This window comes from Lipotes vexillifer, unplaced genomic scaffold (genome assembly GCF_000442215.2).
Source record: "Lipotes vexillifer unplaced genomic scaffold, Lipotes_vexillifer_v1.1 scaffold1639, whole genome shotgun sequence".
NCBI lineage: Eukaryota > Metazoa > Chordata > Mammalia > Artiodactyla > Lipotidae > Lipotes > Lipotes vexillifer.
This window is the reverse complement of record NW_006782296.1, coordinates 1,433,787-1,445,396: the sequence shown is the minus strand read 5'-3', so window position 1 is coordinate 1,445,396 and position 11,610 is coordinate 1,433,787. Positions and strand designations below refer to the sequence as shown.

At 57.1% G+C, this 11,610-nt stretch overlaps 1 protein-coding gene across 1 annotated transcript in view; it reads right to left on the bottom strand.

The window, feature by feature from the left end:
* Window positions 1–405: 405 nt before the first annotated feature.
* Window positions 406–11,610, bottom strand: part of FMNL1 (formin like 1) — a 28,320-nt gene continuing 17,115 nt past the window's right edge. Inside the window, exons 10-26 of the mRNA XM_007455142.1 lie at window positions 10,863–10,937; window positions 10,438–10,548; window positions 9,187–9,336; window positions 8,576–8,677; window positions 5,341–5,593; window positions 4,894–5,190; window positions 4,567–4,691; window positions 3,687–3,889; window positions 2,995–3,229; window positions 2,766–2,834; window positions 2,165–2,245; window positions 1,945–2,074; window positions 1,645–1,808; window positions 1,289–1,390; window positions 1,045–1,140; window positions 653–773; window positions 406–497 (exon numbers count right to left, since the gene is read on the bottom strand). Coding sequence (XP_007455204.1) covers window positions 406–497; window positions 653–773; window positions 1,045–1,140; window positions 1,289–1,390; window positions 1,645–1,808; window positions 1,945–2,074; window positions 2,165–2,245; window positions 2,766–2,834; window positions 2,995–3,229; window positions 3,687–3,889; window positions 4,567–4,691; window positions 4,894–5,190; window positions 5,341–5,593; window positions 8,576–8,677; window positions 9,187–9,336; window positions 10,438–10,548; window positions 10,863–10,937 — 2,406 coding nt within the window. The remainder of the gene's footprint in view (window positions 498–652; window positions 774–1,044; window positions 1,141–1,288; window positions 1,391–1,644; window positions 1,809–1,944; window positions 2,075–2,164; window positions 2,246–2,765; window positions 2,835–2,994; window positions 3,230–3,686; window positions 3,890–4,566; window positions 4,692–4,893; window positions 5,191–5,340; window positions 5,594–8,575; window positions 8,678–9,186; window positions 9,337–10,437; window positions 10,549–10,862; window positions 10,938–11,610) is intronic.

Here is an 11,610-nt window from a genome sequence, read left to right as displayed (position 1 = left end):
CCCCCCCCCCAGCTTCCCGGTCCATCTGCAGAAATAGTGGCTACAGGGAGAGGTCGGAGGTGACCTGAAGCGGGGGTCCGGGGGGGCGCCGACGAGCGCTGCGACGGCCTGTGTCTGTGCGGATGTAGGGCTGGTTCCGCAGATCTGGAGGCGGAGAGGAGAGACATTTACCTTTTCAGAAGTCTGCCCAGGGTTGGGACACCACTCCAGGGCACAGGCCTCACCCCTCTAGGGACACAGGTTGTGTGCACGTGGTAGGGAGCCTGTTTGTTTATCAGACCTCCCTCCAACACAGCCCAGCCATGCATGGTCCAGGGGAGGGCAGCATGACTCAGTCCCCCCAAGGGCCCCCAGAGCTGTGGGCAGCCACTGGGATCAGAGGCCAGGCCGCTGGGTACCTGGGGGCTAGAGGGGGATCTCCTCTCCCAGGCTGGCCTCACAGAGGAGCCTGGACGTCCTCTTGCCGGTGCGAGCAGTGAAGGGCACCGTCTTGAGCACTGAAGGTTGGAAGGGAGGAGGGGAGAGAAAGGGAAAAGGAGAAAAAGAAAAGTAGCAAAGAGGCAGTGAGGCAGCCAGACCCCCAGGGTTGGGCGGCGGATGGAGGACAGCATAGGACAGACCAAGGACAGGACAGGCCCCACCAAGTCCTCACCTGTGATGATATCTTCAATGGCCCCATCACGGTCACTCTCATAGATGAGTGGCTCCTTCTGCTGCTTCCTTTTCAGCTCAGAGATGAGGTCCATCTGTTGCCGCCGGATCTTGGGTGGGGACTGGGGAGGAGGGCGAGGGTATATAGCTCCAACTCCAGGATCCCCTTCCCCCGCTGTGCCACTAAACCCTAGACCATCTGCCTGGTCCCCCATGGTTAAGAGGAGCTGGCTTGAGGAAAAGGAACCCATTTCCACCCCAGGCTACTAGGGCATCCTGGCCTTGGGCAGGGTCAGTCCATAAAAATAAGGGTGTGCAGGAGGGCCAGATCTTTGGGGTGAGGACACCAAGCATCATTGGATCCTAGTACCAAGCTCAGGGGCAGCTGCCTACCTTGGGTGCTGGAGGCTCCCCTTTCCCCGGGGTGTCGGTGCCTGCCTCCTGGGCAGCTGCTGCTTTCTTCCACTGTTCCACCTCCTGCTCGGCTTTCTGAGGGGCCAAGGCGGGTCTGCGTAAGGGGAGTCCTCCCTTCCCTATTCCGTCCCCCAGCAGAGATAACCCCTACCACTCCCACTGCCCAGGTAGAGAGGCTGCAATGCCCTGCAGGGGTCCCAGCCTGCCCACCAAACACACACACCTTATAGGCTTTGATGAAGCGACTGAAGAGAGAAAAGAAGATGGAGGGGGACGTGGTCTTGGGGTTCTCTCCGAAGTACTCCACCACAGACTCGTAGGCTTCCTGCGGGCACAGCCTGTCAGCCCCACCAGCACAGACCCCTCGGAGCCTGACCACTGCTCTGTACCCGCTTAAGACACTGGCCACTTCATCTCTCCTCCTCCAGGCAGATGGCTGCTCCCTCCTGCCCCATCCCCCCAAGGCCTCCCTGCTGTGGTCACAGTGCTCCAGGCCTTGGCTACACAACCCCAGCTAGGTAGTCCTTCACCCCCGACCCCAGCTTCCCCACCTCCCGGGCCGGGTCAGCCCCAGCCCACCTGAGCCGTCTTGCTGTCTGCCAGCAGCTTATCCATGATAGGCGAGTTGGCCCTCAGGAACTCCTTGAGCACTGCGCAGTCATCCTGCCGCACAAACTCCCGCTGGGTCAACTCCAGGCCTCGCTGCAGGGAGCGCACGTCGGCCAGCACGCTGTCCAGGGACACTGAGTGGGAGGTGGGGCAGTAGAGAAGCAGGGAATCAGAGAGGCAGCCTTCCCGTCCAGTTACCTCCTGTGGTCCTGTTGCTTTCTCCCAACCTGTATCCGTCCCCAGGGCTGAGCCCCTCCCCCCGCCCCATACCTGAGCCTGCCTTGTCCAGAAAGTGCAGGTCGCTGTGGAAACCTGTGAGCTGTGGGTACTTCTCAGCAATGACCTTCACCAGGTAGTGCAGCAGCGTCTGCTTGCGGTCAGTCGACTTCATCTCCAGCAGCTGCAGTGAGGACCTTCTGTAAGTCCCAGGCCACCAGCCATCCCCCAGCCCCCAGGCCAGGGGACCTCTCCTTGCCACCCCCCGCCTCACCGCATCCAGACTCTGGAGCCGGAAGCCATAGGCTGCTCCACGCTTGCTGCTGTTCATGTAGTTGCCGAAAGCCAGGACGATCTGCAAGAGGCGGGGTGGGGGTGGCGGGGGGAGCTCAGCCAGGTGTTGGGGCTGAGGAAACCCCCTAAAGTATAAATTGCACAAGAAGAAAAGGTGGTAAAGAGCCAGCCCTGCGCTCAGCGCCCACCGAACTCCTGCGTGGATGCCTCAGGTCCGTGACGCATGTATATGCGTGTCTGACACATGTGCACAGCCAACACCATGGCACACCCAATTTTGTCACCTGCTATCCTTACCCAAAACTGCTGCCAACACCTCCTCCAAGGCTGTGTTGGTTCCCCGACAACACAATGCTCTGCTAATGAACCCTCAGGCAGGGTGTGAGGTGCGCTGTTGTAACGTGGCCCCCATCCCCACCTTAGCTTTGCCCTTATGAGCCTGGATGTTAGAAGTGGGAACCTTATAGTTGTTGCATCCCAGGGACTCAGGGCAGGGCCTGGGTCTCCCTCTCACACAACCCAGAACAGGCAAGGCATCATGGGTGGGCCCCGCCTCCTAGACACTTGCCCTAGGCTCTCACCTCCAGGATCTGGCGGAGTTTGTCCGAGGACTTGATGGACATTGAGGCTGCAATGATGGCATTCAGTTGCTGGGGGTGGGATGGGAGAGGCATGGTAAGTTGGGGCGGGAGTGGGGGGAAACCCATAGGAGGCTCAAGTACTCCCAGATGCCCGCTTGGAGACCAGGCTGCAAGCTGCCTCCTCCCCAGTCCCAGCCCAGGCCGCATCGCCCTGCCAGCCCGCGCACACCGGCATAAGCAGCTGGGCAGTATCTGGGAAGTTGCCCAGGAAGGTGAGCGTGTTCACGCGCTCGGGCAGGCGGGGGATGCGGCTGAAGCGCAGCATGAAACGGTCCTCCTCTGACAGCTCCTCTATGGGTCGCTGCTCCCGCTCAAAACGGGCGATGAGGCTATGTTCATACTCTGTGGGCAGGAAGCGGGTCAGCAACTCCAGGAAGTCCAGGCCAAGGGTCTGTAGGTCGTACCTGTGAGGGGAGGGGCCGGTATCACTCCACACTCACCAGTTCTTGAGAGCAGGACCACTCCTACCCCCTTACTTGATTGAATAAATGAACTTAACCATTTGCTATTGCCAACAGCTTCAGGGAATAAGAGATAACAGTCAAGGGGAGCTGGGAGCTAGGAAGCCCGGAGTCCCAATCATACATCAGTGGCGGCGTCCAAGCTGTAAATGCCTGGGCCTGAGTGTAAGGAGGCAAGAAGGCAAAAGGAACATCTCCATCCGGGCATGGACTCACAGTATGACCTCAGTTTTCTTAACCTGAAAATGGGAACATAGTTCCGTGCCCTACTCTCCGACCAGCATTGGTATGAAACTTGATGGACTCTGTTCCATAGTTGGGGCTCTTTTACTATCTGCCTAACAACCCCGGCCTAGCAGAGGGGCTGCGCTGCCTATAAGCCTGGGGCAGAGGTACTCACGTCTCGATGGCCTGGCAGATGCGGTCTGCCCCCAGGTTGCCCTTGCGCAGGGTGATGGCCAGGTTCTTGGCCCGGTTGGCCTCAATGAGCGTGGCTTTGCTGGGGGCTTTCTGGGCTGCCTTACTCTTGAGGGCGCTAAGGTCTACATTGGGGCCTTGGGACTTAGTCTTGAACTGCTGCTCAAAGTCACTCATGTCCAGCTCCTGAGGGTGCAGAAAGAGGAGGTGGGGCTGGGCGGGGCTGGGGTCTGGTGCGTTCCTGGCTGAGCTCCGTGCTTGGTGCTAGAGCCACCTATCCAGCCCTGACCAGGCCACCAGCAGAGAAACAAACCAGTTCGCAGCCTGACCATGCACCTTGCTGGGGGATACAGGCGAAGCACATGGAGCACTAAGGAGGGGCAGGAACAGCACCCCATCCAGGGGACCCAGACTCCAAGCCGCTTCAGCTGAAGCAAGAGCCAAATTGGCCAGCGTTAAAAAGAGGAAAGGGAAGGGCGTTCCAGGCAGAGGAACAGCATGAACAATGGCCTGGAGGCAACAGAACACAACCCTTTTGGAAAACTGAAAGTGTAATTAGAAGGGCTGAGGCCCTGGTTGTCTGTGGGAAGGTGGTGGGAGAGGGGCCTGAAAGGAGGAGAGAGGCCAGACTTAGGGGAGGGATGAGCCCCTCTGCAGGCATGGAGGGAAAGCCTCCAAGGGAGTCAGGACACACTGCCTACGAGATGCACTAGTCCAGTTTAGCTTGACCCCCATTCTTGGGCCTCCATGTCCTCCTCCATGAAATGGGGTAGAGGAGGTGACCACCCCCAGTGCTCAGCATGATCCAGGCAGGTCCCCCCCTTCTCTGGTGCCCACACTGGCAGCAAGGCAGGACCACTCACCTGCAGCACCTTCTCGTCATTGAGCTCAGTGAAGACAGTGCCTGTGATCTGATTGGGTTTCAGGGCCACCCAGTTTAAGAGTGGCATTCTGAACTTGGTCTGGATGGGTTTCTTGGCCTTCATTCCTGGGACAGAAAGGGAGTGGTCACTGGGGCAGTAGTAGGTGCTATGGCTGGAAGGAACCTGGGCCCAGGCCCAGTGAGGACAGACAGAGCAGACTGGAGGCAGTAGGAGGCCCACAGACAGAGGGTCCTGGAGGATACTGAAGCCAGAGTACCCCCCCACCGTACCCCCGCCTCGTCCCCATGCCCTGGGCAGTCTACTCACCCGGGCCCATCTCTGAGCCAGGCCCTCCAAGAGCAGCAGAGGGACCTCCCGGAGGCGGTGGGGGCGGTGGAGGCACCGAACCGTCAGCGCCCGGAGGCAGCGGTGGTGGCGGGGGTGGGGGCGGCTGGTCTCCCGGCAGCGGCGGCGGTGGGGTTGCTGCTCCGGGAACCGGCTCTGCTGCAGGTGGGAGTTCTGAGCCCAGCGAGAACCGGGGAGGGGGGCGGGGAGAAGGGCGTGTCAATTTCTTAGGTTGAGGGGTCGTGTGTCCGCCTCCCCGCCCTACACATGCGCACTGGGCTCATTGCGACCCACCCGCACCTGCCTGAGCCACGCCCGCAATCCAAACCTACCGCTCCCACCTCTCCCCGCCTGATTAAGTCCCCAGGCTCCTCATGCACGTCCCGGTTCCGCCATTCCTACCCCACCCGGCTTGAAGCCCCTGCACACCTGGGCTGGGGGAGCCGATGGGCACCCTCGGAGTGGGGGCATCGCTGCCGCTCGGAGTTGCCACAGCGACCGGGAGGATCTCGATGGAGACGGCATCCCCGGGCCCCCTCAGGATACGGATCAACCCCTTTTCCTCCAGCTCCTCCACCTTCAGCTCTAGCGCTGAGGGCCGCGCCGGGGCAGGGGCAGGCACTTTCTCAGGCTCAGAGGGACGTCTGGAGGTGCCCATGGGGGTCGATTCGCTGAAGCGCTCCTGCGAGCCCCCGGTGGGGGGTTAGTAACCACCGGCAAGCCTGGCACAGAGCCCCCATTTTCTTGCCGGGGTGGAGGGAGGTGTCAAGCCTAGAAGCCCCAAACGGTCTGTTCTTGGAAGTCCGTCCCACCCCTGGCCCGGCCCACCCACCCCCAACCCCCCGTCCCCCCAACCTCACCCGCAGGGTCTCCAACTCCTTTCGGGCCTGGCTTAGCTGCTTTTCCAGTTCTGCGATCTTGGCCATGGATTCGTTCTCCGCGTCCCGAAGCCGCTCTGTCAGCTGTGGCACCAGCACATGGTGAGCTCTCACCCGCCGACGGGCATTGGCATGGGCACCGAGGGGGCGGCACCAGACATGCCTGCCTGGAGGGCTAGGGGAGGCTTCCAGATGTGCTTAGCCCTGGGGTGCCGCGGGTCAGCCGAGCCTGGCACTTGAACCCAAGTAGGTGAGGTACTGAGAGCACTGAAGTGCTCTCAGGAGGGGAAACCAAGGCACCACTGATGAGGGAGGGAGCTGGAGAGGAGACTGAGCTGGCAGGGGCCCCAGGCACCCAATTCCACCCAAACCAGGGCCTGGGGTCCGAGCACCTGGAGAGGAGGAGACCTGCCTTCCTCAGAGCTCCAGCCCCGTGGAGGAGCTCAGTGAACATTCCTCCATTGAGAAAGGCACCCAGAGGATTCAGGTGAAACTCAGGGGCCCCCAGCTCACACCTAGAACCAGTGGCTGATACCCGTGTGCGGCTCTGTGGGCCTACTCTGTGCTGGGCCAAGTTCAGGAGCAGCTCTCACCAGGGCCACCTGCTCCTGCAGCTCCTCCACGTGCTCCAGCACAGCATTCTTGGTCTCAGTGTCCTCCAGCAGTGCACCCACATCAAAAACATTGTCCAAGTAGGCCTGAATCTGCACCTGCAGCTTGTCACTCTCCGTGAGCCGAAGCCTCTGTCCCCAGATGGAAGGTTCAGGTTGAGGCCTGGTGTGAGGGATCTTTCCAGTACCCCCCATCACCACCAGAGCCCAGACAAAGGGGCCTGAGCCCTAGCCCACTTTTGTTTCTTTATTCTTTATTGAGATATAATTCATATACCATAAAATTCACTATTTTAAAGCGTACAATTCAGTAGTGTTTAGTATATTCACAAGGTTGTGCAAACCATCACCACTATCTAATTTCAGAACATTTTCATCACCCCAAAAAGAACCCCTGTACCTGTTAGCAGTCACTCCCCATCCTCTCCTCTCCCAGCCCCTGGCAACCACCAATCTTTCTGTCTCTATGGACTTACCTATTCCGGACATTTCATATAAAGGAAGCGTACAATATATGGCCTATGTGTCTGGCTTCTTTCACTGAGCATAATAGCGTAATGTTTTCAAGGCCCATCCACGTTCTACCATGTATCACTACTTTGCTCCTTTTTGTGGCTGAATAATATTCCATTGAATGGACATATCACCCTAGCCTGCTTTTCACCTTTTGTTGATCCTGGCTTTCAAAAATCCAATCCCAAAGGCCCTGCTCCTCTGGGACGCCTCACAAAGAAATCAGAAGAAAGCTACAACTTCTTTGCTCAGGCTGAGCCACAAAGTACCAAGCCCCTCTGCCCATCTTCCCCAGAGCAAGGAACTCCCCCATGACCCAGACCCATACAGCATGAGCCAGCTCCTGCTTTGGCCCAGTATCTCTGTGCTCCCCATCGTATGCCTATCTGAGTCTGGTGCTCCCAGAGCCAGACCGAGGGCCACCTAGAGCCTGTTCTAGCACCTGCAACAACAGCTCCATGGTCTGAGTGCCTATTTTGCGGCAGGCGCCACTCTATACATTTACAGTCTTTATTATTTCTATGATTCTCCTGTCTTACAGATGGGAAAAGTGAGGCTTAGAGAGAAGAGACCTATCTAAGGTCACATGAGCTAGGAAGTGGCAGAGTCAGGATTTGAACCTTGAACCCAGGTCTGCCTGACCCTGGCATCTGTGCTAACCACTGAGCCATACTCTGCAGCAAGCAAGTGGTTAAGCCTTGGGGGGAGTGCAGGGCTCACCTCCAAGTACAGGTCCAGGCCCAGGTGGGTGAACTCATACTGCAGGAAGACGCGGAAGTTCATGTTCTCCACTGAATGTACCACAATGTTGATGAATTGCATGCAGGCCACCTGGGAGGCGGGGCAGTGAGCAGGTCTATGATCCTCTTGGTGGGGGGTTCTCAGTGACTTCCACGCCCCCCCCAGTTTAACCCCAAGTCCCCCACCCTTGCCACATTTCTCACCCCACTAATCCAGCTTTGTCCCACCCATATTTCTCCCACGTACCCTCCTCCCAGCCTCCCCCTCACTGACATCCACCCCTCCCCCACCAACCACTCAGTCCTCATATCTGCAGGAGCTGAGCCCAGATCCCAGATACCCAGGCTCCTAACTGCTCCTGGCACCCTAGGGTGACCTGGCCCAGGTTGGGCTCCTGAGCTCACCATGAAGTCAATGTTGCTGTCCTCGTTCCGGAAATATTCCATCAGCTTTTCAAAGCGGTGCTGCTCCCCACATACCTGGGTAGGAGGAATGGCTGTCACTGAGGTCCCAGTGACACACCTCCTAAGCTATCTTCCAGCTGCCCCCTTTATGCCTCTGTGAGCGCCTCTCAAGTTAAATCTAAGTCGGGCCTTGTCACTCTTCTGCTCAAAACCTCAATTCCCTCTTGATCTCTCAGAGCCCTCCCCAACACTGACCCATTCTGGCCACACTGGCATCCTGGCACATTCCTACCTCAGGGCCTTTGCACCTGCTGTTCCACCTGCCTGATGTGCTCTTACTCAAGACAGCCACCACATCAATCCCTCACTTCCCTCACAACTTTGCTCAAATCTTACCTTCTCAATGAGGCTTCCTAACCACCCGGCAACCAGTTCCCCCTCCCCTGACAGCTTCCCTGACTTTTTTCCCCAGAGCATTTACGATTTCACCCCCAACCCCCCGTCCCCCCAACCTCACCCGCAGGGTCTCCAACTCCTTTCGGGCCTGGCTTAGCTGCTTTTCCAGTTCTGCGATCTTGGCCATGGATTCGTTCTCCGCGTCCCGAAGCCGCTCTGTCAGCTGTGGCACCAGCACATGGTGAGCTCTCACCCGCCGACGGGCATTGGCATGGGCACCGAGGGGGCGGCACCAGACATGCCTGCCTGGAGGGCTAGGGGAGGCTTCCAGATGTGCTTAGCCCTGGGGTGCCGCGGGTCAGCCGAGCCTGGCACTTGAACCCAAGTAGGTGAGGTACTGAGAGCACTGAAGTGCTCTCAGGAGGGGAAACCAAGGCACCACTGATGAGGGAGGGAGCTGGAGAGGAGACTGAGCTGGCAGGGGCCCCAGGCACCCAATTCCACCCAAACCAGGGCCTGGGGTCCGAGCACCTGGAGAGGAGGAGACCTGCCTTCCTCAGAGCTCCAGCCCCGTGGAGGAGCTCAGTGAACATTCCTCCATTGAGAAAGGCACCCAGAGGATTCAGGTGAAACTCAGGGGCCCCCAGCTCACACCTAGAACCAGTGGCTGATACCCGTGTGCGGCTCTGTGGGCCTACTCTGTGCTGGGCCAAGTTCAGGAGCAGCTCTCACCAGGGCCACCTGCTCCTGCAGCTCCTCCACGTGCTCCAGCACAGCATTCTTGGTCTCAGTGTCCTCCAGCAGTGCACCCACATCAAAAACATTGTCCAAGTAGGCCTGAATCTGCACCTGCAGCTTGTCACTCTCCGTGAGCCGAAGCCTCTGTCCCCAGATGGAAGGTTCAGGTTGAGGCCTGGTGTGAGGGATCTTTCCAGTACCCCCCATCACCACCAGAGCCCAGACAAAGGGGCCTGAGCCCTAGCCCACTTTTGTTTCTTTATTCTTTATTGAGATATAATTCATATACCATAAAATTCACTATTTTAAAGCGTACAATTCAGTAGTGTTTAGTATATTCACAAGGTTGTGCAAACCATCACCACTATCTAATTTCAGAACATTTTCATCACCCCAAAAAGAACCCCTGTACCTGTTAGCAGTCACTCCCCATCCTCTCCTCTCCCAGCCCCTGGCAACCACCAATCTTTCTGTCTCTATGGACTTACCTATTCCGGACATTTCATATAAAGGAAGCGTACAATATATGGCCTATGTGTCTGGCTTCTTTCACTGAGCATAATAGCGTAATGTTTTCAAGGCCCATCCACGTTCTACCATGTATCACTACTTTGCTCCTTTTTGTGGCTGAATAATATTCCATTGAATGGACATATCACCCTAGCCTGCTTTTCACCTTTTGTTGATCCTGGCTTTCAAAAATCCAATCCCAAAGGCCCTGCTCCTCTGGGACGCCTCACAAAGAAATCAGAAGAAAGCTACAACTTCTTTGCTCAGGCTGAGCCACAAAGTACCAAGCCCCTCTGCCCATCTTCCCCAGAGCAAGGAACTCCCCCATGACCCAGACCCATACAGCATGAGCCAGCTCCTGCTTTGGCCCAGTATCTCTGTGCTCCCCATCGTATGCCTATCTGAGTCTGGTGCTCCCAGAGCCAGACCGAGGGCCACCTAGAGCCTGTTCTAGCACCTGCAACAACAGCTCCATGGTCTGAGTGCCTATTTTGCGGCAGGCGCCACTCTATACATTTACAGTCTTTATTATTTCTATGATTCTCCTGTCTTACAGATGGGAAAAGTGAGGCTTAGAGAGAAGAGACCTATCTAAGGTCACATGAGCTAGGAAGTGGCAGAGTCAGGATTTGAACCTTGAACCCAGGTCTGCCTGACCCTGGCATCTGTGCTAACCACTGAGCCATACTCTGCAGCAAGCAAGTGGTTAAGCCTTGGGGGGAGTGCAGGGCTCACCTCCAAGTACAGGTCCAGGCCCAGGTGGGTGAACTCATACTGCAGGAAGACGCGGAAGTTCATGTTCTCCACTGAATGTACCACAATGTTGATGAATTGCATGCAGGCCACCTGGGAGGCGGGGCAGTGAGCAGGTCTATGATCCTCTTGGTGGGGGGTTCTCAGTGACTTCCACGCCCCCCCCAGTTTAACCCCAAGTCCCCCACCCTTGCCACATTTCTCACCCCACTAATCCAGCTTTGTCCCACCCATATTTCTCCCACGTACCCTCCTCCCAGCCTCCCCCTCACTGACATCCACCCCTCCCCCACCAACCACTCAGTCCTCATATCTGCAGGAGCTGAGCCCAGATCCCAGATACCCAGGCTCCTAACTGCTCCTGGCACCCTAGGGTGACCTGGCCCAGGTTGGGCTCCTGAGCTCACCATGAAGTCAATGTTGCTGTCCTCGTTCCGGAAATATTCCATCAGCTTTTCAAAGCGGTGCTGCTCCCCACATACCTGGGTAGGAGGAATGGCTGTCACTGAGGTCCCAGTGACACACCTCCTAAGCTATCTTCCAGCTGCCCCCTTTATGCCTCTGTGAGCGCCTCTCAAGTTAAATCTAAGTCGGGCCTTGTCACTCTTCTGCTCAAAACCTCAATTCCCTCTTGATCTCTCAGAGCCCTCCCCAACACTGACCCATTCTGGCCACACTGGCATCCTGGCACATTCCTACCTCAGGGCCTTTGCACCTGCTGTTCCACCTGCCTGATGTGCTCTTACTCAAGACAGCCACCACATCAATCCCTCACTTCCCTCACAACTTTGCTCAAATCTTACCTTCTCAATGAGGCTTCCTAACCACCCGGCAACCAGTTCCCCCTCCCCTGACAGCTTCCCTGACTTTTTTCCCCAGAGCATTTACGATTTCTTCATAGACTGTGTAATTTGCTTATTTATTATATCGCTGATTATCTGTCTTCTACTGCCTTCGTTTCTTTTGTTCACTAATGTATCCCAAGTGCCCACTCTGTGCCTGACACATAGTAGGCCCTTGATGAATATTCATTAAAGGAATGCATTGATCCTATGCTGCCTTATGCATCATAGTCTCATGCAGTTACTTCTTGCGAGCCTGTTAACCAGAGTCAGCAACTCTGAGATGTGTGGATCAAGGCCAGTTTGGGCAGAG